Raw genomic sequence first — 23,965 nt, 5'->3', positions numbered from 1 at the left:
AAACATTCTTAAAACAAGCAATACAGTACTGCGCAAAAGTTTTAGGCACTTGTGAAAAAATGTTGCATAGTGAGGATGTCTTCAAAAATAATGACATAAATAGTTTTCATTATTCACTTAATGTCTTACAAAGTCCAGTAAACATAAAAAAAGCTAAATCAATATTCGGTGTGACCATCTTTGCCTTTAAAACAGCATCAATTCTCCTAGGTACACCTGGACACAGTTTTTCTTGGTTGTTGGCAGATAGGATGTTCCAAGCTTCTAGGAGAATTCACCACAGTTCTTCTACCTGTTTAGGCTGTCTCAATTCCTTCTGTCTTTTCATGTAATCTCAGACTGACACAATGTTCAGTGGGGTGTTTTGTGGGGGCCATGCCATCTGTTGCAGGGCTCCCTGTTCTTCTATTCTAATCTTTTCTATTTGCAAAAGTAATGTTTGAGAGTCTAACATTTATATTTCCTATTGACACACTAAAGCTGAAGATATAAATAACCATCTTTAGACAAATGCATTTGTGAAACATCTTATGTGCCTAAGACTTTTGCACAGTACTGTAACTGTTTGAGAAGCAAGATTATTAAAGATATAAAAGTCTTGTTTTGAGAGAGGTTTATGTTTAAAATAAGACAAAACATTTTGCTAATCGGGTAAGAAAAACAAGTCTAATTTAAAGGGAAAAACAGTTTTCTTATTCTAACCCCATTGGGAAATATTTGTGTCTTTTTTTAAGCATAACCGTCACTAAATTTAATTATTTTTGTTCGAACAAATTTTTTATTTTATTTTAAGGTTGTTAAAGGAATATTCCAAATTAAATACAAGTTAATCCCAATCGACAGCATTTGTGGCATAATATTGATAAGCACAAACATTTATTTTTACTTGCAACTCCTTTTCTTAAAAATAAATTTTGACTTGGGCTTTTACCCTCAAAAATCTGGGTTCCAGTGAGGCACATACTGCACAATGGAAGTGAATGGGGCCAATCCGTAAACATTAAAATATTCAGTTTCAAAAGTAAAGCCCAAAGACATATAAACATTATGTGTGATAACATGATTTAAGTGTGGTAAAATAACGTACTACGATTTTCTGTGAAAATATATATCCAATTTTACAACTTTGTTGCCATGACAATGTAACGTCGCAAACCCTAAAACAACTGTAAAAATGACGATTTAAACAACTTTACAACTCAAATATTAGACATGTTTTAGATGAAGAATTAATGTGTGCTTTTATAAAATTATAAGCTTCACATTTCTGCCTTTAAACCTTCCAAAAATTGGCCCCATTCATTTCCATTGTAAGTGCCTCACTGTAACCTCAATATTTTATTTTTTGTAAAGAAAAGGAGGGAGTTGAAATAATTTGTCTGTGGTAAGCAACATTACACCACAAATGCTGTCAATTGAGCTTGACTTGTATTGAACCTGGAATATTCCTTTAAGATTTTTTACTGAAAAACAAGTCAAAAATACTGACTAACAAAATTATATTTCACAGTGTAGCAAGCTGTTTTGGAAATTATGAAATGGAAATGATCAATTTATAAGATTTGTTCATAGAAAGTTTTTTCTTACTACTGCAAAATGTTACTGACAAAGGCGTAATCGATACTGATCTTACCGATAATAACTGTGTTTTTAGCGATTTAAATGATTAGTCATGGCAACCCAAGTCTTCTATGCTGATGTATTTCTCTGTATGCGTGTGTATGTCCAGAAGTCCATATTTGAGGATGTTGCTCTTGGCACCATTATTGTAAGTGTGAGTGCGACAGATGCAGATTCTGGCCTGTTTTCTGTCATTGAATATGGACTAGTGGATGGAGAGGGCAAGTTTGGTATCACACCCACTACGGTAAGTGTGTGTGTGTGTGTGTGTGTGTGTGTGTGTGTGTGTGTGTGTGTGTGTGTGTGTGTGTGTGTGTGTGTGTCAGGGTGAAAACACAGCAAAGACAAGATTAAGAAAAAAACTTTTTTTGCATGTCAGTAAATCACCAGAATGTTCATGTATACATTCAGTTACAATGTTTTTTGTTATCAGGGTGACATCTACATTCTCTCTCCACTGGACAGAGAGACCAAAGACCGCTACACTCTCACAGCCTACGCTAGAGACAACCCAGGTGGAAGCCCCAATAACCGCCGAGAAAACTCAGTCCAGGTGCAAACTATGTATGGATGAGCTAATGCCTGGAACTGTGTGAATTTTAGGAGAACTGACTTCATACATCCATTAAAAATGACTTTGACACAAGTTGGATAAAAGTAATTGCAAAAATTGCTAAGATAGGAAAAGTTGCTGCTAAAACAAGTTCTAGCATCATTTGTTTGCAGATACTCATTGCATCATTTGTTTGCTACTTGGCTTGATGTTTTGTCATCTAATGAAATTCATCAATTTTAAGTGTGACTGAAGTATTTAAAGGTCTCCAAATATGTTTTAGGACCACTGTGCATTTAGATTGTATATGTCAGTGTTAAATCAACATTCAAACAAGTGTTTTGCGATCTTACAGACTCATAAAGTCAAAGCAAGCATGGATAAATTGAGCCATCAAAAAGAGACATCCTGGTACATTTAGATGTACTCGCCTTTGCTTCTAGTTCCTGTTTAGGGAGGATATGAAGAGAGCATCAGCTGTGCAAATGAGGTTTCACAAGGTTTGGGGAGTGTGAGGTGGCGAGCGTTCAGCTCACACTTCCTCTATTCAGACGCTGATGGTATGCGGAAGGAGGAAGGAGGAAGCATAACAAGCAGAAAATAGAAATGCCATCAGCTGGGCCAGAAGCTTTGTTTCACTTCCACACATCTATATTCACAGCAAAAGTCGCATTATATTTAGAAAATATCTCATAAAAGCAGTTACTCAAAGGCAGAGAAACTGTCATATTGTCGAGCTTTGGACAATTGGTTTAAGGGTCCTGAATTAAAATTTGCAAAGCGCACAAGGCAAGGTTATCATTTATTTTCATTATTTAAATATTTACATGGTAAAATATTCAGTTTTTTGTGAATAGAGTTAACTAGACACATTTCTGCAAGTATACATTTTTTATAAAAGTTTATGTTTACATGTCATAAAATTATTTGACATGCTGTAATTAAGGGTGCTTTCACACTAGCACTTTTAGTGCGCACCTGGGGTCAAGAGATATGGCAGCTTGCCCGTATCTCTCCCACACCTGGCTCACCACTTGCGGTGGAAGTCTCCCGTGTATATTATGCCCGGGACATGCATCGCGCCTAATGAATAAGCGTGCATTGCTCCACACAATCAGTTTCTGTGCTAGGATGTGCAGTTGAGTCTAGTGTGTACCTCCTGGAAATTTATATATGCCAATTTTAGCCATGGGAGGTGAAGAAAACAATTAATTGCAGAAATCAACACATTACATTTCCCAGCGCATATATATATATATATATATATATATATATATATATATATATATATATATATATATATATATATATATATATAAACAGCGCCAACCTGCATCTCAGAATGGCATTCTGAGATGATATTCTTCTCACCACAATTGTACAGAGCGGTTACCCGAGTTACCGTAGACTTTGTCAGTTCGAACCATCAGAATGGGGAAAAAATGTGATCTCAGTGATTTGGGGCATAGCATGATTATTGGTGCCAGATGTGCTAGTTTGGGTATTTCTATAACTGCTGATCTGCTGGGATTTTCACGTACAACAGTCTCTAGAATTTACTCAGAATGGTGCCAAAAACAAAAAACATCCAGTGAGCTGCAGTTCTGTGGACGGAAACGCCTTGTTGATGAGAGAGATCAACAGAGAATGGCCAGACTGGTTCGAACTGAAAAAGTCTACGGTAACTCAGATAACCGCTCTGTTTGCCATTCTGAGATGCGGTTGGTGCTGTTTTGGCGGCTGATGGGGACCTACACAATATTATGCAGGTGGTTTTAATGTTGCAGCTGATCTGTGTATATATATATATATATGTGTGTGTGTGTGTGTGTGTGTGTGTGTGTGTGTGTGTGAGGCATGTGTGGCAAAAAGTTAAGTTTCAACCTTGACTTGCTGTATCCCCAGGCAGTGTTTAAATATCAAAAACTTATGCACACGTTTGCTTTTTTTTTTACACAGGAAATTTCAGTTTCATGCAGTTTTGCATGAGCTGCACTGCAGTAAATCAAACCTCAGATACTTGAATAAACAATACATTGCTTCTTTTTTTTTCGTTTCTCCAAAGTTATCACCTCTGTATCAGCACATAGCCCTGACATCTCAATCTTTCTCTGTCTCTTTCTCTATGTCTCGCTCTCAGTTAAATTTAAATGGCTTTATTGGCATGATTGTTACCTATACAATATTGCCAAAGATGAGAATGTATGCAAAAAAAAAAAAAAAAAAATAGAACGTCATTTTAATATATAATTAAACTCAAGTTAAACAGCATGAATCAGAACAATGTCTCCATCTGTCTGTCTTTCAGGTGCAGTTGACAGTTCTGGATGTGAATGACTTTCGTCCTCGCTTCTCAGAGAAAGTGTTCAGCACTAGTGTGTTTGAGAATGAGCCTGTTGGTACATCAGTGATCACACTGACAGCCACAGACCTTGATGAGGGAGAGAACGCATTACTCACCTACAGTCTTCAGGGCCCTGGAGCGGGTACAACACACACACATACAAGAATATGGACACAAGGGTTGGGTAAAATTCTGAAGTTAAGTATTGCCTCCTATTCACTTTATGAGATGGAAATGGCCAAATGTAATTGTCCATGGCCTGCAGGATGTTGAAATTGAATTTGAATTGAAATAACAGGAAGATGAATTTATGGAATTGCAATTGCCACACAGTCACACAACAGATGAATTTCACTAGTCTAACACAACAACAAAAATCTTCGTGTTTTCTTACATTTTTAAAACTACTGAAAAATAAACTGTGACCTGCTCCATCATCTTGAGTCACTTTGAGTTTTACACACAATAGTAAGAAGGAAATTCTAAGCTTTCTAATGATATAATTATGTTTCTACCCCAAACCGTTGTCAAAATATAATCATTTATTACACTACTCTCTGGAATACATTTAGCAGCCTGATATTTCTGAATAACAATCGCACATCCGTGGATAAAGATACATCAGACTGGTTATCCGGGTATTACGAATCATCTTTTCTACTTCTCATATCACTCTGCGATCTCTACAATTAAGCTAATAAGATAATCCCAACTCAAATCAGTATTGCATGTCCATTTATTTATTTATTTAGCAATTAGTCTTGTAATAAGCTGGATAGTGAGCAGTCAGTCATTTTCGCAAAATAAATACCAGATAACAGAGTCAACAGTGATTTCTTTCTTCTCACATAAATTGAAATGCAAATCAATATTTAATGTTCATTTATTTATTTATTTGGTTGGTAGCCGTTTAATAAGCGGGATAATGTATGGCCAGCCGATAATTATCGCAAAATAAAACCCTTCGGTGTGATACAACCCTTTCGTTGTTTATTTTGTGATAGTGAACGGCTGACTGTACATTATCGCTTACTTAAATGTTGGCATATATAATCATTTAAATGCTTTTCATTTTAATTTAGTGCATTAAACTCAAGATGTGTCTCTGGGACAAAGTGCCTTAAAATAGTGGAGCAGGTTATAAATGTATTCTTAAAAACTACACTTACATTAGTTATATGAATTTCTTTTACCTTAAATTCCAATTACAGATCTGCGTCCTATTTACTACCTCAGTTTAAATTGAAATCCAGGAAATGGATTGTAATATGAAAGGCATTTTCAGTTAAATTCTGAATGTTGCTCAACCCTGATACAGTAGATACAATCCAGTACAGCTACAGCGTTTAATGATTTTGGGGATGTCTCTTCCTCTCTCCCTCATAGATGCGTTCTCTCTGAATCCTGACACGGGGCTGATGCGCTCACTGCGGTTACTGCAAAGTTTTGAGCGGTTTAATCTGACTGTGGTGGCGACCGATCATGGCAGGCCTCCGCTCTGGGGCACAGCTAGTCTCCAAATCACTGTCATAGATGTCAATGATAATAGGCCTATCTTTGTGCGACCTGCCAATGGCACTATCATGCACATACTAGAGGTGTGTAACGTGTTTGTGTGTGTGTGTGCATGCACATGTGTCAATTTGTTAAAAATATTCAGTTTATTCATCCTCCTATCTTTGAAGTTAAATTAATTTGTACATATACGTATATGATATTGTTTTTTTTTGTTTTTTTAAGTATTTAAATCAGTTTTTATATGTTGTCCGGCATCACATGTAATGTTTGGCTCAGCAGTCTCTCATGTTTTCTGTTTGTCTTTGCAGGAACAGCCTCCTGGGTTAGTGGTGTATGAAGTGTTTGCCACAGATGAGGATGAGGGGGTGAACGGAGAGGTTCGCTACAGCTTCCTGCAGACAGGAGCAGGAAACAGAGACTGGGAGAACTTCCATATTGATGCAGTGACTGGAGTGATCACCACTGCAGTTAAACTGGACAGAGAGAAACAAGCACTGTACAGTGTGAGTGACCCAAAGAAGTCTCTTTCTTTCTTTCTTTTTGTTTGTTTGTTTGTTTGTTTGTTTGTTCATGTTAGTTTGGTCTCTCTTTCATTTGTTCTTTTTCTTTATTTGTTTTATTTGTTCATGTTGTTTGTTCTTTTTGTTTGTTTATTCCTATTAGTTCATTCTTTCTTTCGTTTGTTATTTCTTTCTGGCTTTCTTTCGTTTGTTCTTTTTCTTTATTTGTTCTTTTGTTCATGTGTTAGTTTGATCTGTCTTTCTTTTGTTTGTTCTTTTTCTTTTTGTTTGTTTGTTCATGTTAGTTTGTTCTTTCTTTTGTTTGTTCTTTTTCTTTATTTGTTTGTTTGTTCATGCATTAGTTTGTTCTTTCGTTTGGTCTTTCTTTCTTTCTTTCTTCTTTGTTCCTCCATTAGTTTTTTCATTTGATCAGTCTTTTCTTTCTGCCTTTTCTTTTGTTCGTATGTTAATTTTTGAATTTGTTTGTTCATTCTTGATTTCTTTCTTTTGTTTATTCACATGTTTGTTACTGCATCTGTTCATTTGTACATTTATTTGTTTGTTTGTTCTTGTTTTAGTTTGTTCTTTTTTTCTTTTGTTTGTCCTGTCTATCTATCTTTCTTTCTTTCTTTCATTTGTTCCTGCATTAGTTTGTTCTATTGTTCTTTTTTTATTTGTTTGTGTATTTGTTTGTTTATTTCTTCTCCTTTCTTTCTTTCTTTCTTTCTTTCTTTCTTTCTTTCTTTCGTTTGTTCATTCAAATACACTGGAGTATTTACAGGGTTGGGAGGGTTACTTTTAATATGTTTTCCACTACAGATTACAGAATACATGCTGTAAAATGTAATTTGTAACATATTCCGTTAGATAACTCAAGGTCAGTAACGTATTCTAAATACTTTGGATTACTTCTTCAGCACTGGTAGATTTTTTCACTTGTTTTGACTATTAAAAACTCTGCCAGTACAGGAAGACAAAATACACTTGTTAAAAATACATTCTCTGAAAAACCAAAATATCTTATGCAGTGTTGTTTCTAAAACAAGATGAATCAAATTGATCTTGTTTTAAGGATTTTTAGATATTTTTACAGGAAAACAATACAAAAATTATTATCAAGAATATGATTTTTGCCCTAATATCAAAGGTCTTACTAGAAAAAAATAAATTATGATTAACGAGAATTTTCTTGATAAAAAAATATGATCGTGCCTGGTAACATGTGCATGTAAAATGGCTAGAAATATCATTTTAGCTTAGCATAAAGCTGACAATTTACACAAGGTTTGTTTATATTTCTTCTGCTCCAGACTTACTCCAAATTTACTTCTCTGTCTGCTCGTATGAATGTAACACATCATAAGAAAGTGTTTCACCGCTGTTCAAATGCACTTTGGATCACATCATTTATATGTATAAATGTTTTCCATCTGAAAGGACTAAATATTAAATGAAACAAATGACAAAAAAATGCAAAGTAATCTCTTCAGTAATCAAAATACTTATTGAATGTAACTGTATTCTAATTACCAATGATTTAAATTGTAACTGTAGTGGAATACAGTTACTTATATTTTGTATTTTAAATACGTAATCCCGTTACATGTATTCCGTTACTCCCCAACCCTGAGTATTTATATACATAACTAAAAATGGAACAAGACACAAGTGGACACGGCTGGTGTAGGAACAGGGTTCCTATTGCCATGGAAAGTATGGAAATATCAGGGAATTTTAAAATTTTGTCAGGAATTAATAAAATATCTACAGTGAATAGAATTTTTTCTAGTTATGCTTAGCTCTAAAATATGTCATTGGCTAGAAATTGCTCTTTGTAAGTGCAGTCTATATAAAATAATTTATAAAGAAGCTATTCCTGTAATTACAACGGCCGGAAAAGTCATGACAATTCTTTGTTGAAAAGGTCTGGGAACCCTTTTGGAAATAAATGACAAAAGACAAGAAACTTTCAAAACTTCAAGGCACAACTTCAAAATAGAGGACTGGCATGAATAAAAAAAACAAGACCCTCAAAAATATACTGTGTGTGTTTATCTCTGTATGTGTGTGTGTAGCTGGTCGTTGTGGCATATGACCTTGGACAACCTGTCCCGTATGAGACCATGCAGCCACTGCAGGTGGCACTGTCTGACATCGACGACAATGAACCTGTCTTCCTCAAACCTCCGGTAACATTTCAGGGTCACTCACTGTTACTTTTATTAAGTGATCTTATACATTAATTGTGATGAATTTTCACAAACTGTTGAGGTCGGATTGAAATGATCAGGGACTATGTTAAAAGTAACTTAAGTTTCTAACGACAGTTAAATGGCCCATTTTTGCAGCTTTGTTTCAGTAAAGGGTCTTTTTAGACTGGGGAGGACATTTTGAAGTTATTTAGAACTGTTTTCATGTTCAAATGAACACTTTTATCTGAAAAGATCAATGACAATTTAATTCATCATGGTATGACCCTTTTAAATTATGAAATGAGAAAGTTTCCCATCACTTAAGGCCATTTGTGTTGTTTTGCATGTATTTTGTTTTTTCAGAGAGGGAGTTTGTCATATCAGTCTCTGTCTGTACCTGAGCACTCGTCTCCTGGGACTGTTGTTGGTAATGTGACTGGTGCAGTTGACGCGGACGAGGGCTCTAATGCTATCGTCTACTATTTCATCGCAGGTGCAGACACAACACAAACCACATAAATTAAGATGTAGATGTGCTTACATCATTATCCCATGATTATATAACATTCAGCAAGTAGAAAATGTTTTTTATTTCTATTTTAAGAATGTAAATTGTGATTGGACCAAATGAACATGGAATTGACCCATTTCACTCAGGTCCAGTACTAGATGAGTCCCATATGTTCAAATTGAAATATGTATATTAATGACCCTATTTCAAAAAATTATAATATTCTTAATCAGTATTTTTATTTCATTTTGCTGGTTAAAAAAAAATAAAAATAAAACAAATAAAAAAAAATCTAAACATCCGAACTATCTTTAAAACAAGAATAATGACTTGGTAATAATAAGAATAAAATTATAAAAAAAATCCTTGCATTTCTTGAATTAAGCTAAATTTCTTACCCAAATGGCAAATGGTTGTGTCTTTTTTTTAAACATTAATCTAGCTAAATTTAGTGAGGTGGCACTTAAAACAAGAAAAAACGATTTGCCAGTGGGGGGTAAATTCTCGAAACTTAAATTCAAGAATTTAAGTTTGAAAACTAGTCTTATTATCTTGATGATGTTATCCGTTCAGTCGGATCCGACTCTCTGCAATTCTATGGGCCATCTCTCGCCACGCTTTCTGGTCTTGGACTTTCCCTTTTAGCTGTTCTGCGCCTAGGCCAGTGTCTGTTTTGATGGTGTCAAGCCAGAGCATTCTTTGGCGGCCTCGTCTTCTTGTTCCACTGACCATTCCAAGCATCATTGCTTTCTCCAATGAAACTGATCGCATAATGTAGCCAGAGAAAGTGAGCCTGAGTCTGGTGATATTTCCCTCAAGTGACATTTCTGGCTTGTTATCTTACACAGTTACAAACACAAGTAAATCTATCTTCTTTAGGATGTTTAGATATTTTTCACTGCAAAATAAGACAAAAATACTGATAAGGAAAATAATTTGCAGTGTAGGTAAAAAAAAAAAAAAAAAAAAAGACAGTCTGACGTAGGGTTGCCACCCATCCCGTAAAATTAGGGATCATCCCGTATTTAAAGATAAAATGATGCGTCCCGATTTGTCCCTTATTTAAGCTGATCAGATGCCATCATGGGGGAATTGTTCCAGATCGCCAATTTAACATTGATATAAGTTGGAATATTTGCCTGTGGTGGGTAAGGTACCGTCTGAAAACTCCACACATTGTGCTAAAACGTGCGAATACTGTGGAGGGTGTGGTAAGGGACCGTCTGAAAAGTCCACAAATGGTGGTGAAACTGTGGAGTTTCTTCTATATAAATGTTCAGTAAGATCAAACAATGTATGAATACAATCATAAAGACAAGTACAGGTGAAGGAAAAAAATAAATAAAATTATTAAAAATTATTTAAAAAAGTTTTTTAAATATGTATAAACCATCCAAAATGTATACATAAATAAGATAAAGAAGACAAATAATCGAAAAAATTAAAATAAATATATTTTTAACTTATAAATTATGTATTTTTTTTTTTATAAGTCATAGGTCAGGAAAGTTCTCATTTTAGCATATAAGAAAGGATATAAAATGTTTATTAATAATGCACACTAACTCAATGCATTTATTGCTAAAACTGTTGAGGATGTGATTAGGGGCCGTGAACCCAACCCCCCCCCCCCATTTAATTGTCCCTTATTTTAAAACTTCAAAAGTGGCAACCCTAGTCAGACGTCTCTTTCTTCGTATGACGTTTCTGCACGCAGTTAGAAAGTTGCTCAGATTGCACAATTTTATTGCATCAGCACAAAATGCCAAAATTCACAGTAATGAGGAACTTAAATTTCCCTTGAGAAACAATGAAACCACATAACACTTTACTAACTGCAGTGCTGATTTTGCTCTGCAGGGGGAGATAGCGAGGGAAACTTTGGTATGAGTGTGGCCGGTGTTTTGCGGGTCAAGAAAGAGCTGGATCGGGAATACATTCCGGTGTATTCGATCATTGTTAAAGCCTCCAGTAACCGCAACTGGTCCCCTCCAAGAGGTCAAAGATCACAGAGAATCCAATTGCTTGACCCAAGCCGTGACCCCACATTACAGGAAGTAAGAATCTTCCTGGAGGACATCAATGACCAGCTTCCCAGATTCACCAAGCCGGAGTACACAGCAGGTAACACATAGTGAATGTACTTGTGGATTCTTAAAGACAATAAATGATGTTTTTTAAATTATTAATATGAAAATACAAAATATTTTTAGGGGTAGGTTTTTGATTTGGGTTTAAAGTGACCCCAAAAGGAACACTTAAGCCAAACTTGAAAATACATACATTTTATTTTATTAGGTATCAAAACAAATGATGCTCTTTGACCTCTTTGTCAGAACTAACTTCACTTTTCTGAGACATTTTTGCAATTACTGGTTATTGCAAAACAACTGGTCCCAATGCCATTTTTGGAGGACATAAGTCAGTTCCCCTCAAGTTTTTAAATGTTTTGCTAATGCCATCTTTTTTTACATTTTTATTATTTATTTTTTGGGGGGAAAAAATGCCCAATGGCTTGGCGTTTTGTTATCTCATGCATTGACATTCATACATTAAGTGTGGCTTAAGTGTTCAAATACTCTTTGGGGCCACTGCATATAACAGGTGTGTGTGTGTGTCTGTTGTTTATGTGTGAGCTTACCTGTTCCCCTTCTCTCTTTCTGTCAGGTGTGGCTGCAGATGCCAAGGTGGGCTCTGATCTGATCCGAGTTCAAGCAATTGACAATGATATCGGCAACAACAGTCTCGTTCTTTATCACATTCTGTCCATCCGTTACATCAAACTACAGTCCAATGACTCTGAAGACATGGGCAACGTCTTCATAATTGGTCTGTGTGCTTTTTTAACACTCAACTTTTGAAATGTCAAATAATTAGGTGTTTAGTAAAGGTATTTGTATAGTACAGTATTTGCTAAGGCAAGCATCAGAGATTTGTGTACCTTGTCCCGCTATTACTGCTTTTACTTTTCAAGTGCCTTGCGGTTAATAAAATGGGCAAAAAATCCTAGACTATCATAGAGACATACTAAGTAAGCAACTACATAGTAACAAACTAACAAACAGTCTGAACACCTTAGAAACCACAACGCAACACTCTGGTAACCACCTAAACTTTTCTATCTTTATCTTTTCTTTTCAGGAGAAACTGACGGCATCATCCGGACATATGATCTGTTCATGGCATATGCTCCGGGTTATTTTGTGGTGGAGGTGTTGGCGAGAGATCTTGCTGGTCATAGTGACATGGCAATAGTGGGCATTTACATTCTTAGAGACGACCAGCGGGTGAAGATCGTCATTAATGAGATACCAGAGCGTGTGCGGCTGTTTCAGGAGGAGTTTATAAGCCTGCTCTCAAACATCACAGGAGCCATAGTCAACACTGATGATGTGCAGGTGAATATGTGTGTTGCAGTGATTAGTATCTTTAAATGTTAACAAAATCAACTCATAGGGATATTCTGGGTTCAAAAACAAATCAAGCTCTCTTACTACTGAATTACTACAGAAAATAGTTCTGACTTAAAGGGGTCATGAACTGTTATTTTGTACTGTTCTCTGAGGTCCACTTATAATGTTATGAAGATTTTTACATAAAAAAACATCATAGTTTAGAAGTAATAGGCTATTTTCTGTCCTGTTTTGACCCCCCTCATTGTAACACACCATTTGAATAGGCATGGCGGATTGTAGACTCGGAAGTAAACGCCCACTGATATGATTGGCTAACAGTTTTGCATATTTAAAAAATCTTTACTTCTATGATTAGGTCCCAGAGTTCCAAAGGACATCTGTGTGCCCACCGATGTAAACTTCTGCATGTATGTTTGACAGCCTACATCCTTCATAGATGGACGCTGCTGTGATTTAGATTAAAAACGCATAAATACTCAGTACATATCAAACGATCTGTAATAACAGCAATAGTGACCACGTAATAAAAAACAGTTACTCACACTTATGTGTTGCGACATTACTGTCGGATCCAATATAGTCGGCACAGCATCGTCTTTTAGTTTCAATCTTTCTGAAAATCCTGCGTCGAATTGTGCCTTGTTTGTAAACGAATCTGCGGTAAAATGAAGTGAACAAAGGACCAAGTTCTTACTGACACGGTCTGGAACTTCATTAAAAATAAAGTTCATCCACACTTTCCTAATGTTGGGATCAGAAGGAAGGGAATGCAAAGACTGTGTTTTTCCACAACTTGGCAATGCACAGCGTCTTGTTGTCTTCGGAGCCATCTTTATCGTTTGGTTTCTGCGTAGACCTGCGTTTGCCTCTCTAGTTATTTACCTACTACATGCGTGAATCGGTGGGCGGGGCTAAACAGGCAGTGATGTAGAAGCATGCGTTGATCTTCTTCTGCAGAGGCGTTGTTTAGCCACACTATTACGTAATAAAGTGGCACATTCCACATCCTGTCGTTTTGGCAGATTGACTTCAGTATAAGCTGTTTTTAGACTAACGAGAAAGTTTTGAGTTCTGAAACTTACAGGCTGTTTTTATAGCACAATGACCTCTTATATGTCAAAAGATCAAGGGAATTTTGATTTCTCAGTTCATGACCCCTTTAACAATGAAAGTTATTGCACTGGAACAAATGTTAAAACACAGGGGAAGATTCTCTAAACAGTTGAGCCACTTTTGCGTGTGGTATTTCAGTGCAAATACCTGCATTATATTCACTAACCACACGCAATCAAATTTAGTGGGCACAATTAGTGCTGAAATTGCGCTGTGTCTTCAATATTTAAATGAAGTCATTGTCATTCCTTTCCACGCAAACACGCCTCCTTTCTATGTAAATTAAGCTCATTACAGATTACGCTTCTTTCAAAAAACTCTGTGCAATTTTCCCTGCGCAGTTTGCACTATTAACGCCAAATGAAAGTAGGCAGTAAACTTTTATTTAAAAGAGATGTTTGTGAACATTTTCAACCGATCATTTCAGCAGTAATTAATCAAATGATGTTGAAGAGCGTTATAACCTGGCATATATCCAGATGCACGGTGTCGTCACACACACTTTATGCATGCTTAAGAGATAGTCCAGGTGTCTGGATCAAAGTGATGCTGTTCAGTCCAGGCAGGGTGGGTCAAATATGGTGGTGTACGGCATCCTCAGCTATATTGCACTCAGAATCGGACTGCAAGATCAGAATTGCGCATGCTAATTGCGTTCAGCGGCAGTTTTGTGGCCAGGTTTTGTGGCCACGTTTGTGCAGTTGCCTGATCTGCATAATTCTTTTAATGAATCGGGCGCTAAACGAGCGCAGTTAGTGCGTGCAAATAAACGACACTTTTAGTGGTCGCAATTCATTCTTAGTGAATCTGCCCCACACTGTTTGGAAAATATATCCACAAGACTTAAACTTTGTAAGTGTTTATATGAGACTAACATATTAAAATCACTCTATAACCTTGTCTGTGCAAAGTTATATCTAATCTTTCAACTCCTGTCAAGACCATGTAGAGCCATTAAATCCGGTAACTTTCTCATGATACATACAATGACACCAGAAAGGCACTGTTTACATGGAGTAAACTCCACCAACAGGAATTACACTGGTAATGAGAAGTTCATCCATCTAGAAAAGTAGTCCCATTGGTAAAAGTATGATTTAGACAATTTTATTACTCAAATAACATTTTAAGCACTTTAACAAAAACACAAGCTGCACATTCCTGCTTTAAATCCTTCAAAATTCCTCACCTCATAGACTTCCACTGCTTGTGCATTACTGTAAACCAGAGTAAGATGTTACTTTCATGCTACATTTAAGACATTACAGTATGTTTTTCTGTAAAGCTGTTTTGAAGCAGTGTGTATTGTGAAAAATGCTATATAAATAATAATTACTTTCTATGAGTGAATCAAATGTTTCTTTCTTGTAGTTTCATGTTGATAAAAAGGGAAGAGTGAACTTTGCTCAAACCGATGTTCTGATTCACGTAGTCAACAAGCAGACCAACCGAATTTTGGATGTGGAGAGGTATATTCCAAACACGACCAATAAATTATGACTTGCATTATGAATGGTGTCATCCACTCTGACACCATTCTCTTTGATCATTTGAGAAAGGATTAATTGATTTATTCATTCAGGGTGATTCAGATGATCGATGAGAATAAGGAGCAGTTGAGGAATCTGTTTCGAAACTACAACATTCTGGATGTTCAGCCTGCCGTGACTGCACGTGCACCTGATGACCTCACCGCCTTACAGGTGTGTGTGTGTATGTGTGTGTGTATGTATTTCAGCTTGTATTTGTTATAGAAAGAATATATTACACTGTATAAACATACATATTTATCTTTCAGATGGCCATTATCATTTTGGCAGTGTTACTCTTCCTTGCTGCCATGTTGTTTATCTTGATGAACTGGTATTACCGCACAGTGTGAGTATTTCTCTCTATTTTGATGCCTCTTAATGTTTGCATTTTTATAACTTTCCTTTTTAAACAAGCCGATTTTAGTGCATGTAATATCCTGAATAAACTGAGTTTAGAAAAGCCAGAGCACAAAGTATTGTGATAAATACCTAGATCCTGTTCTGCCACTTTCAAATGCCACTGTCCTATTCAATCGCTTCCTATCTATTGAAATGGTCTCCTCAGAAATGCATAACCAGGTATCTCACCTAGTTGTGTGATAAGCATCTGTTTGTTTGTGTTTGAATTTTTGACAGACACAAGAGGAAGCTGAAGGCAGTCGTGGCTGGCTCCACAGGTAAGCGGACGGGAATGTTCTGTACATCCATGAGGAGGAAACTGGGACGAGCCTTGCACAAACCAAGAAGACAAACTTGGCTTTGTGTTTGTGTTGTCATAGTAACAGCATGTTTGTTCACATTCTCTCTCTCTTTTTCTCTCGGCAGGGAATCAGGGATTGATGGATATACTGGATATGCCCAACACTAACAAGTACACATTTGAAGGGTGAGAGAGATAACAGATACTGATACATATCAACAAACAACACACACGCATACCTATTTCCAGTTACAGTGTGGTCACAATGTTATTTTCTTTATGAAGTCACACCCAGACCACAGGTCACCAGTGAGTTTCAGCAGAATTCACACAACGTCATTAGTGTGGGTTTGTGTATTTTTACATGCACAGCTACCCTGCTGAAAAGACCAGCTTAACTAGCTATTCCCATGCTGGCCTAGGCTGGTTTAGTGATAAGTCTATGTAGCATAGCCATGTTATTCACCAGCAAACCATCCAGAACACTCTAGCAAAAATCTAGTTATATTTTTTAGTGCTTTTCAGCATCTTGCTTTGATGCCCAATTCATAGCTCCTCCCACAGTGAATTCTCATTGGTCCAGAATTTTGTCAGACATAGCTGTATATTGTAATAACTTCAAATATGTTCCGATTGGCTGTGATTTTTGTCACTTTGTTGTTGGCTCTATTTTTGCTATTTTTTATTTTTTTATGAATCAGTCAAACAGATTCATGAATCAGTTTAGTTTATGAATCAAGATTTATCGGTTTGAATCTCACTCACTCACTGAAGCGCAAGTCATTTTCAGTCATGTCCGATTCAAAATTATCCAAGAATTTTTACTGTGATTTGAAATTTAGGTTTGTGAGACTTACATCAGTCTAATAACTAACTAGTGGTTCATACGACAATATGTAGATGAATGTACACATAGATTCACAAGAAGGTTGTGTAACATATAATATGTTTGTTATTATCAAACACAGTTAGGCCCAATTGTAAGCTTTAATGGACTATATCAAACCAAACTGTTAATCTTCGTGTGTGTGTGTGTGTGTGTGTGTGTGTGTGTGTGTGTGTGTGTGTATTTTAGAGCAAATCCAGTGTGGCTGGATCCTTTTTGCAGGAATCTGGAGTTAGCTGCGCAGGCGGAACATGAGGACGACCTGCCTGAAGACCTGAGTGACATCACTGACCTGTGGAACAGCCCGGCTCGCACACATGTAATACACACAGCTAAATATATTGTTATGAGAAGAATCTACATTGACATATTCTCTTTGTATTGTAGTAAACTGGTGGTTTGACTTTGTAGGGTACATTTGGACGGGAGCCTCAGGCCTCTAAACCAGAGGAAGACAGATATCTACGAGCTGCTATTCAGGAATATGACAACATTGCCAAACTAGGGCAAATCATGAGGGAGGGGCCCATCAAGGTGAGAATATTCACTACATGGACATGGGTTTTTAAATATAACTTCATAAAAGCCTGTTAAGGTTGGAGAACATTACAAACTAGCAAACTAAATAATAACTTTTGACAGAAAACAACAAACAGGTCATTCGATCATCCATTACACCATGTCCTAACCAGGTACCACAATTCATGGTCAGCTGATATAGATTATTTTTAAGGTGCATTCAGTATTTATTTATTAAAAAAAAAAAAAAAAAAAAAATTGCTAATTGCTAAACTTTTAAACAGAAAGAAACAGTAATAGTTGAATAGTATTTTTGAAAAATACTGTTTAAATTGGCTCACTCTTGTTAGATCCGCCAACAGTGAAATCTCATTAGTCCAAAATCCTGCTTGACATAGCTGTACTGTATATTAAACATAACAAATGTTCCAATTGGCTGTGATTTTGTGACTTTGTGCAGTATTTCACTTTCCATGAGGACAGTAAAATTACAGTTGTGCTCAAAAGTTTGCATACCCTGGCAGAAATTGTGAAATTTTGGCTTTGATTTTGAAAATATGACTGATCATGCAAAAACTGTCTTTTATTTAAGGATAGTGATCATATGAAGCCATTTATCATCACATAGTTGTTTGGCTCCTTTTTAAATCATAATGATAACAGAAATCACCCAAATGGCCCTGATCAAAAGTTTACATACCCTTGAATGTTTGGCCTTGTTACAGACACAAATGGTGACACACACAGGTTTAAATGGCAATTAAAGGTTAATTTCCCACACCTGTGGCTTTTTAAATTGCAATTAGTGTCTGTGTATAAATAGTCAATTAATTTGTTAGCTCTCACGTGGATGCACTGAGCAGGATAGATACTGAGCCATGGGGAGCAGAAAAGAACTGTCAAAAGACCTGCGTAACAAGGTAATGGAACATTATAAAGATGGAAAAGGATATAAAAAGATATCCAAAGCCTTGAAAATGCCAGTCACTTATTAAGAAGTGGAAAATTCAGGGATCTCTTGATACCAAGCCATGGTCAGGTAGACCAAGAAAGATTTCAGCCACAAATGCCAGAAGAATTGTTCGGGATACAAAGAAAATCCCACTGGTAACCTCAGGAGAAATACAGGCTGTGTGGTTGTTTCAAGGAGCACAATACGACGATACTTGAACAAAATTGAGCTGCATGGTCGAGTTGCCAGAAAGAAGCTATTACTGTGCCAATGCCACAAATGACAACACCTTGACATGCTTCTGGCACACTGTAATTTGGAGTGACGAGACCAAAATAGAGCTTTATGGTCACAACCATAAGCGCAATGTTTGGAGAGGGGTCAACAAGGCCTATAGTGAAAAGAATACCATCCCCACTGTGAAGCATGGTGGTGGCTCACTGATGTTTTGGGGGTGTTGTGAGCTCTAAAGGCACGGGGAATCTTGTGAAAATTGATGGCAAGATGAATGCAGCATGTTATCAGAAAATACTGGCAGACAATTTGCATTCTTCTGCATGAAAGCTGTGCATGGGACGCTCTTGGACTTTCCAGTACGACAATGACCCTAAGGACAAGGCCAAGTTGACTTTCAAGTGGTTACAGCAGAAAAAGGTGAAGGTTCTGGAGTGGCCATTACAGTCTCCTGACCTTAATATCACCGAGCCACTCTGGGGAGATCTCAAACGTGCGGTTCATGCAAGATGACCAAAGACTTTGCATGACCTGGAGGCATTTTGCCAAGACGAATGGGCAGCTATACCACCTGCAAGAATTTGGGGCCTCATAGACAACTATTACAAAAGACTGCACGCTGTCATTGATGCTAAAGGGGGCAATACACAGTATTAAGAACTAAGGGTATGAAGACTTTTGAACAGGGGTCATTTCATTTTTTTCTTTGTTGCCATGTTTTGTTTTATGATTGTGCCATTCTGTTATAACCTACAGTTGAATATGAATCCCATAAGAAATAAAAGAAATGTGTTTTACCTGCTCACTCACATTTTCTTTAAAAATGGTACATATATTACCAATTCTCCAAGGGTATGCAAACTTTTGAGCACAACTGTACTTGACGCTGGAAAGTTGTAGCATCGCACCTGTTTAGGACATGGTGTTACAGTACTTATATTATACTTTTACAGTTTTTATTTAGCTCCAGTAATTTGTGAGGCCCAATTTCCCGACACAAACTCAGATAACAAAATATAACAAAAGGTATTTTTAATTTATAGTTGTTATTTGTGGTGCAATTTTGTCAAAAACAAGATTTTTTGGGAAACTGATATATGTGAGGTGAGATCATGTTCTTAGTGAAATGAATTATCAGAATCGTGTTTAAGAATTCAGTTCATAAGACACAACATGACCAATCCTGCCATCCAATCAGGGCTCGCTACTCAATGTGGTACTAGATGATTACCTGAGACTCAAAAAGCTGTTTGCTGCTCGCTTGGTCACCAAGTCAACCAGCCATGGTGACCAGTCATCTGTGACAGAGGTGGGCATTGTGACAGGGTGCTGTGTTTGCTCTTCCTCACTGCTGGCTGACTGTGTCTTCACCCTGTCCTATCAGTAGAAACCCTGGGTTCTCCTGCTGACTTTTGCTTCTGTTGTTCTTCACACTGAGTCATGTGACCCGGCTGATGTTTCCCCAGACTGCTGCTGTACATGAGCTCAGTTTTCTCTGCTCACCGTTCTTCACTGCTTCACTGATGTGTTGTTGCTCTCTCTTGGTGTGTTCTTAAAAACTGGATTCAAATTGTGAATCTTCTTGTTGTTAATCTTTATTTCTCTCTTCCTCCCTCACATCCATCCACCAATCCGCAATTCCATTTATCATTCCATCCATCTCTCCATTTATCATTTCATTCATGTATCATTCCATCATCCATCCATCCATCCATCCATCCATTCATGCATCATTTGATCCATTCATCATTCATTTAATCTCTCCACCAATCAATAATTCAATGCATCCATCCATCCACCAATCCATCATCTCCATCATTCCATCCATAACCCATCCATCCACCAATCCATAATTCCATGCATCCATCCCTCCATTCTTAATCCACCCATCTCCTTCATTCCATCCATCCATCCATCCATCCATCATACATCCACCAATCCACAATTGTATGCATTCATCCATCCACCAATTCATCCATCCATCTGTCAATCCATAATGCCATGCATCATCCCTCCATTCAATAATCCACAATTGTATGCATTCATCCATCCACCAATTCATCCATCTCCATTATTACATCCATCCATCCATCAATTCATAATGCCATGCATCATCCCTGATGCATGGCATTCACTGATTGACCCATCTACTTCATTCCAATTATCCATCATCCACCAATCCATGAATACATGCATCCATCTATCCTCCAATCCATTCATCTCCATCATTTCATCTATCCATCATCCACCTGCTAATCCATAATTCTATGCATCTATCCATTCAACAATCCATCCACCTCCATCATTCCATCCATCCATCTGCCAATCCATAATTACATGCATCCATACATCAATCCATCGATCTCCATCATTACATCCGCCAATCCATGATTCCATGCATCCGCCAATTCATTCATCTCCACTATTCCATACACCATCCATCCATCTATCCATAATTCCATGCATTCATCAATCCATCCATCTCCATCGTTACATCCATCCATCCGCCAATCCATAATTCCATGCATCCACCAATCCATCCATCTCCATTCCATCCATCCATCTGCCAATCCATAATTCCATGCATTCATCCATCCATTATTTTAAACACCCACACATCCATCCATTCTCCATGTCGTCTTCTCTTAGTTGATCCAGAGTGACCTGGATGATGACGATGATGACCGTGTTGGTGGAGGTCGAGGAACCATTCGCTTTAAGCACAAGCTCCCGATTGAGCTGAGGGGTCCTGACGGGGTGCACGCTGTTCACGGCAGCACAGGCACTCTTTTGACCTCTGACCTCAACAGTCTGCCTGAAGATGACCAGCGGGCTCTGGCACGCTCGCTCGAAGCTTTGCACGCTGACGGCGGACTGTATGCCGAAAGAAACGCCCGAACCGAATCTGCAAAATCAACGCCTTTACACAGAAACAAGGGCAGCGATACTCTGTCTCAGAGTCCATTAGAGATCACGGAATTATGACTAGCAGAGGCCTCGCTGGTCTGAGACAAGTGACAGCGTGCACACCACTCCTGGCTCTGTATTCTTCTTCGTAAATGCTTTACTGCGGTGTGGAGAGGAGTTCAGGTTTGTTAGGGCCAGGTGTGAGGAAGGTGTAGATGTGTGTGGATAAGGAATACCCAAATAAAGGGTGGCCCAAAGACCTCGAAGGGCTTATTCTGTCAGGGCTATTACAAGAGTGACGATACTCTAACCACACACACTCACACTGCAAATGATATACGAATGCACTCTCAGACCAGTGGAAGGCCAAACATGGACACAAGTTTTAATGTAGTTAGTTATTTCATATTTGAAGGGGCACCAGGGAAAAATATGATGAAGAATATGAATCATTTAAACTGATTTTGATCATATATCTCAAGGGCTTTTCACACTACACATAACCCTGGGTTAATATCTGTTTTAATCTCATTTTAAAGCCACCTCCCAAAAAAGGTATGAAGCGGTGTCAGGGGTGTACAGTGTGAAACAGCAAAGTGCTAGCAGAGTAGTTTAGCAACAGAAAACCAATCAAAAGTTAAACTACTTTCCTCATTCTATTCATGCACATCTACAGTCGCAAAAACAGTCTTTAGTTTCAGAATCTGATGAAAACGTTGAATGCTTAAAAGTGGCACAGTGACATCACCGCTTTAGAGTGAAGAGACAGTATTATTTATTTTTTTACCATTTATTTTTTTGTTTTAAAAGACTAAAATGTGATGTAATTTTTTAGATGTTTAAACACTATCTTCTTTCCCTGTTTAATTGCAGAGACAACTATAAATAATTGATTTCCACAAAAAGCACTGTAGTGTTTTAAAACATCGCTCTCTTTGTTTGAGCATCCCGACCAACCCAACATAGCTACATTGACTCAGCCAATAGTATGAGTTTGGGGCGGGGTGGGACTATATGTTTTGTCATTTTCAGCAAACCTAATTTTGCATTTTGTTTTAGTGATGCTAGGACCAATTCATACAAATTCATACCAACTAACCCTGGGTTAAGTAGGAACAGTGCGAAACGCTGAACAAGATAACCCTGGATTACTTTAACCCACGTTACCTTGAAAATAAACCTGGACCTTTCTAATGTGAAAAGCCCATCAGATATAAAGAGAACAAAAGTCATAAAATAGACTGTACAGCACGCTGCTTTTTAGTGCTGTTCTTTACAGACAAGAATCAAAACTATTTGTGGAGTCAAAAATAAATTTAAGACATCCTAAACATTTTTTAAAAGCAATCCATCCCCAAAAGTTATGTAAACTATCTGAACAAAGAAAACTGAAAGACTACAGTACATTCTAGATGAAAATATATTACAGACTAATGTGGAAAGCAGTCCAGACACTGTTTCCACTGAACTTAGGCCAGAGGTTTGTCTGGTCAAATAGACAAAGAAAACATATTTCATTTTTGATTTGACTGTGGGACTATCGTGTGTTTCAATAAACAGCAGTGAAACTGAACTAGGGCATTAAAGCTCATAAGGTTACAACAAATCTTTAGACACTTCAGCTTAACTTGAACTTTAAAAAAGGGGAAAAAATAAAAAGTCAAGCTAAAATATTTCCGCACAGCCATTGACAGAACACTGCCTAAGAGGGGGGAAAACCATTTCTTTATTTTCCTTTACATTTATATATATATATATATATATATATATATATATATATATATATATATATATATATATATATAAATAAAACAGAGTACAAAAGATATTTTTGAAAAAATGCTGTCCTACCAAACTGAGTTGTGTAGATTGTTGTATTTAAGTGTATTTATTTTTCAACTTATTTTATACCAGATTGTTTTAACAGTTGTGTATGTTGTATGGCATTTATTTTTTTTGTATTCCCCTTTGTAAACTTTTTTTTGTTGTTTTTTTTGTCGTTATCGTCTTGTCACTAGCGATGAGGCTGTAGATGGAAAAACCTTTGTGGATCATGTTTGAATAAATGAAATATGCAACAGTTTTGCCTTAAGGTTGTGAAGATGATATTAACCAAACCAAAAGTCGTCATGGCGACAGCATTCCTCTTTGTATTAGTGCACACTGAAAGGATATTAAAGACAGTTTATAACATGTGTTTTGCAGGACAGAATTATGAATCAAGTCCTGTTAAATATAATGACTTGACCTGATAACAGCATTAAAAATAAACTTTTTTTTCAACCTACATTTCATTTATATATATATATATATATATATATACACATCTGTGTGTGTTATATTGGTATATATTTTCAGCCCAAAGTTGTTCAAAATTAATAATAATAATAATAATAATAATAATAATAAAAGGTTTAGATTTACATTGCATTGAGATGTGATATACTTTTGTTTTATACAGATATTCT

General features: G+C 36.9%; 1 protein-coding gene across 1 annotated transcript in view; it reads left to right on the top strand.

Moving 5' to 3' along the window:
* The window catches only part of cdh23 (cadherin-related 23), a 340,743-nt gene extending 316,959 nt beyond the window's left edge, over window positions 1-23,784 (top strand). Inside the window, exons 50-68 of the mRNA XM_051648347.1 lie at window positions 1,730-1,867; window positions 2,054-2,173; window positions 4,482-4,659; window positions 5,904-6,115; window positions 6,344-6,538; window positions 8,611-8,724; window positions 9,091-9,220; window positions 11,099-11,362; window positions 11,906-12,067; window positions 12,380-12,636; window positions 15,139-15,236; window positions 15,350-15,470; window positions 15,566-15,645; window positions 15,936-15,976; window positions 16,125-16,185; window positions 17,075-17,204; window positions 17,297-17,419; window positions 19,789-19,899; window positions 21,240-23,784. Of these exons, the coding sequence (XP_051504307.1) occupies window positions 1,730-1,867; window positions 2,054-2,173; window positions 4,482-4,659; window positions 5,904-6,115; window positions 6,344-6,538; window positions 8,611-8,724; window positions 9,091-9,220; window positions 11,099-11,362; window positions 11,906-12,067; window positions 12,380-12,636; window positions 15,139-15,236; window positions 15,350-15,470; window positions 15,566-15,645; window positions 15,936-15,976; window positions 16,125-16,185; window positions 17,075-17,204; window positions 17,297-17,419; window positions 19,789-19,899; window positions 21,240-21,575 (2,871 nt within the window). The 3' untranslated portion in view covers window positions 21,576-23,784. The remainder of the gene's footprint in view (window positions 1-1,729; window positions 1,868-2,053; window positions 2,174-4,481; window positions 4,660-5,903; window positions 6,116-6,343; window positions 6,539-8,610; window positions 8,725-9,090; window positions 9,221-11,098; window positions 11,363-11,905; window positions 12,068-12,379; window positions 12,637-15,138; window positions 15,237-15,349; window positions 15,471-15,565; window positions 15,646-15,935; window positions 15,977-16,124; window positions 16,186-17,074; window positions 17,205-17,296; window positions 17,420-19,788; window positions 19,900-21,239) is intronic.
* The last annotated feature ends 181 nt before the right edge of the window (window positions 23,785-23,965 follow it).

Source organism: Myxocyprinus asiaticus, chromosome 21, assembly GCF_019703515.2.
Source record: "Myxocyprinus asiaticus isolate MX2 ecotype Aquarium Trade chromosome 21, UBuf_Myxa_2, whole genome shotgun sequence".
NCBI classification, from domain to species: domain Eukaryota; kingdom Metazoa; phylum Chordata; class Actinopteri; order Cypriniformes; family Catostomidae; genus Myxocyprinus; species Myxocyprinus asiaticus.
Note: the sequence above shows the minus strand (reverse complement) of the source record. Positions and strands in the feature narration are given on the sequence as shown.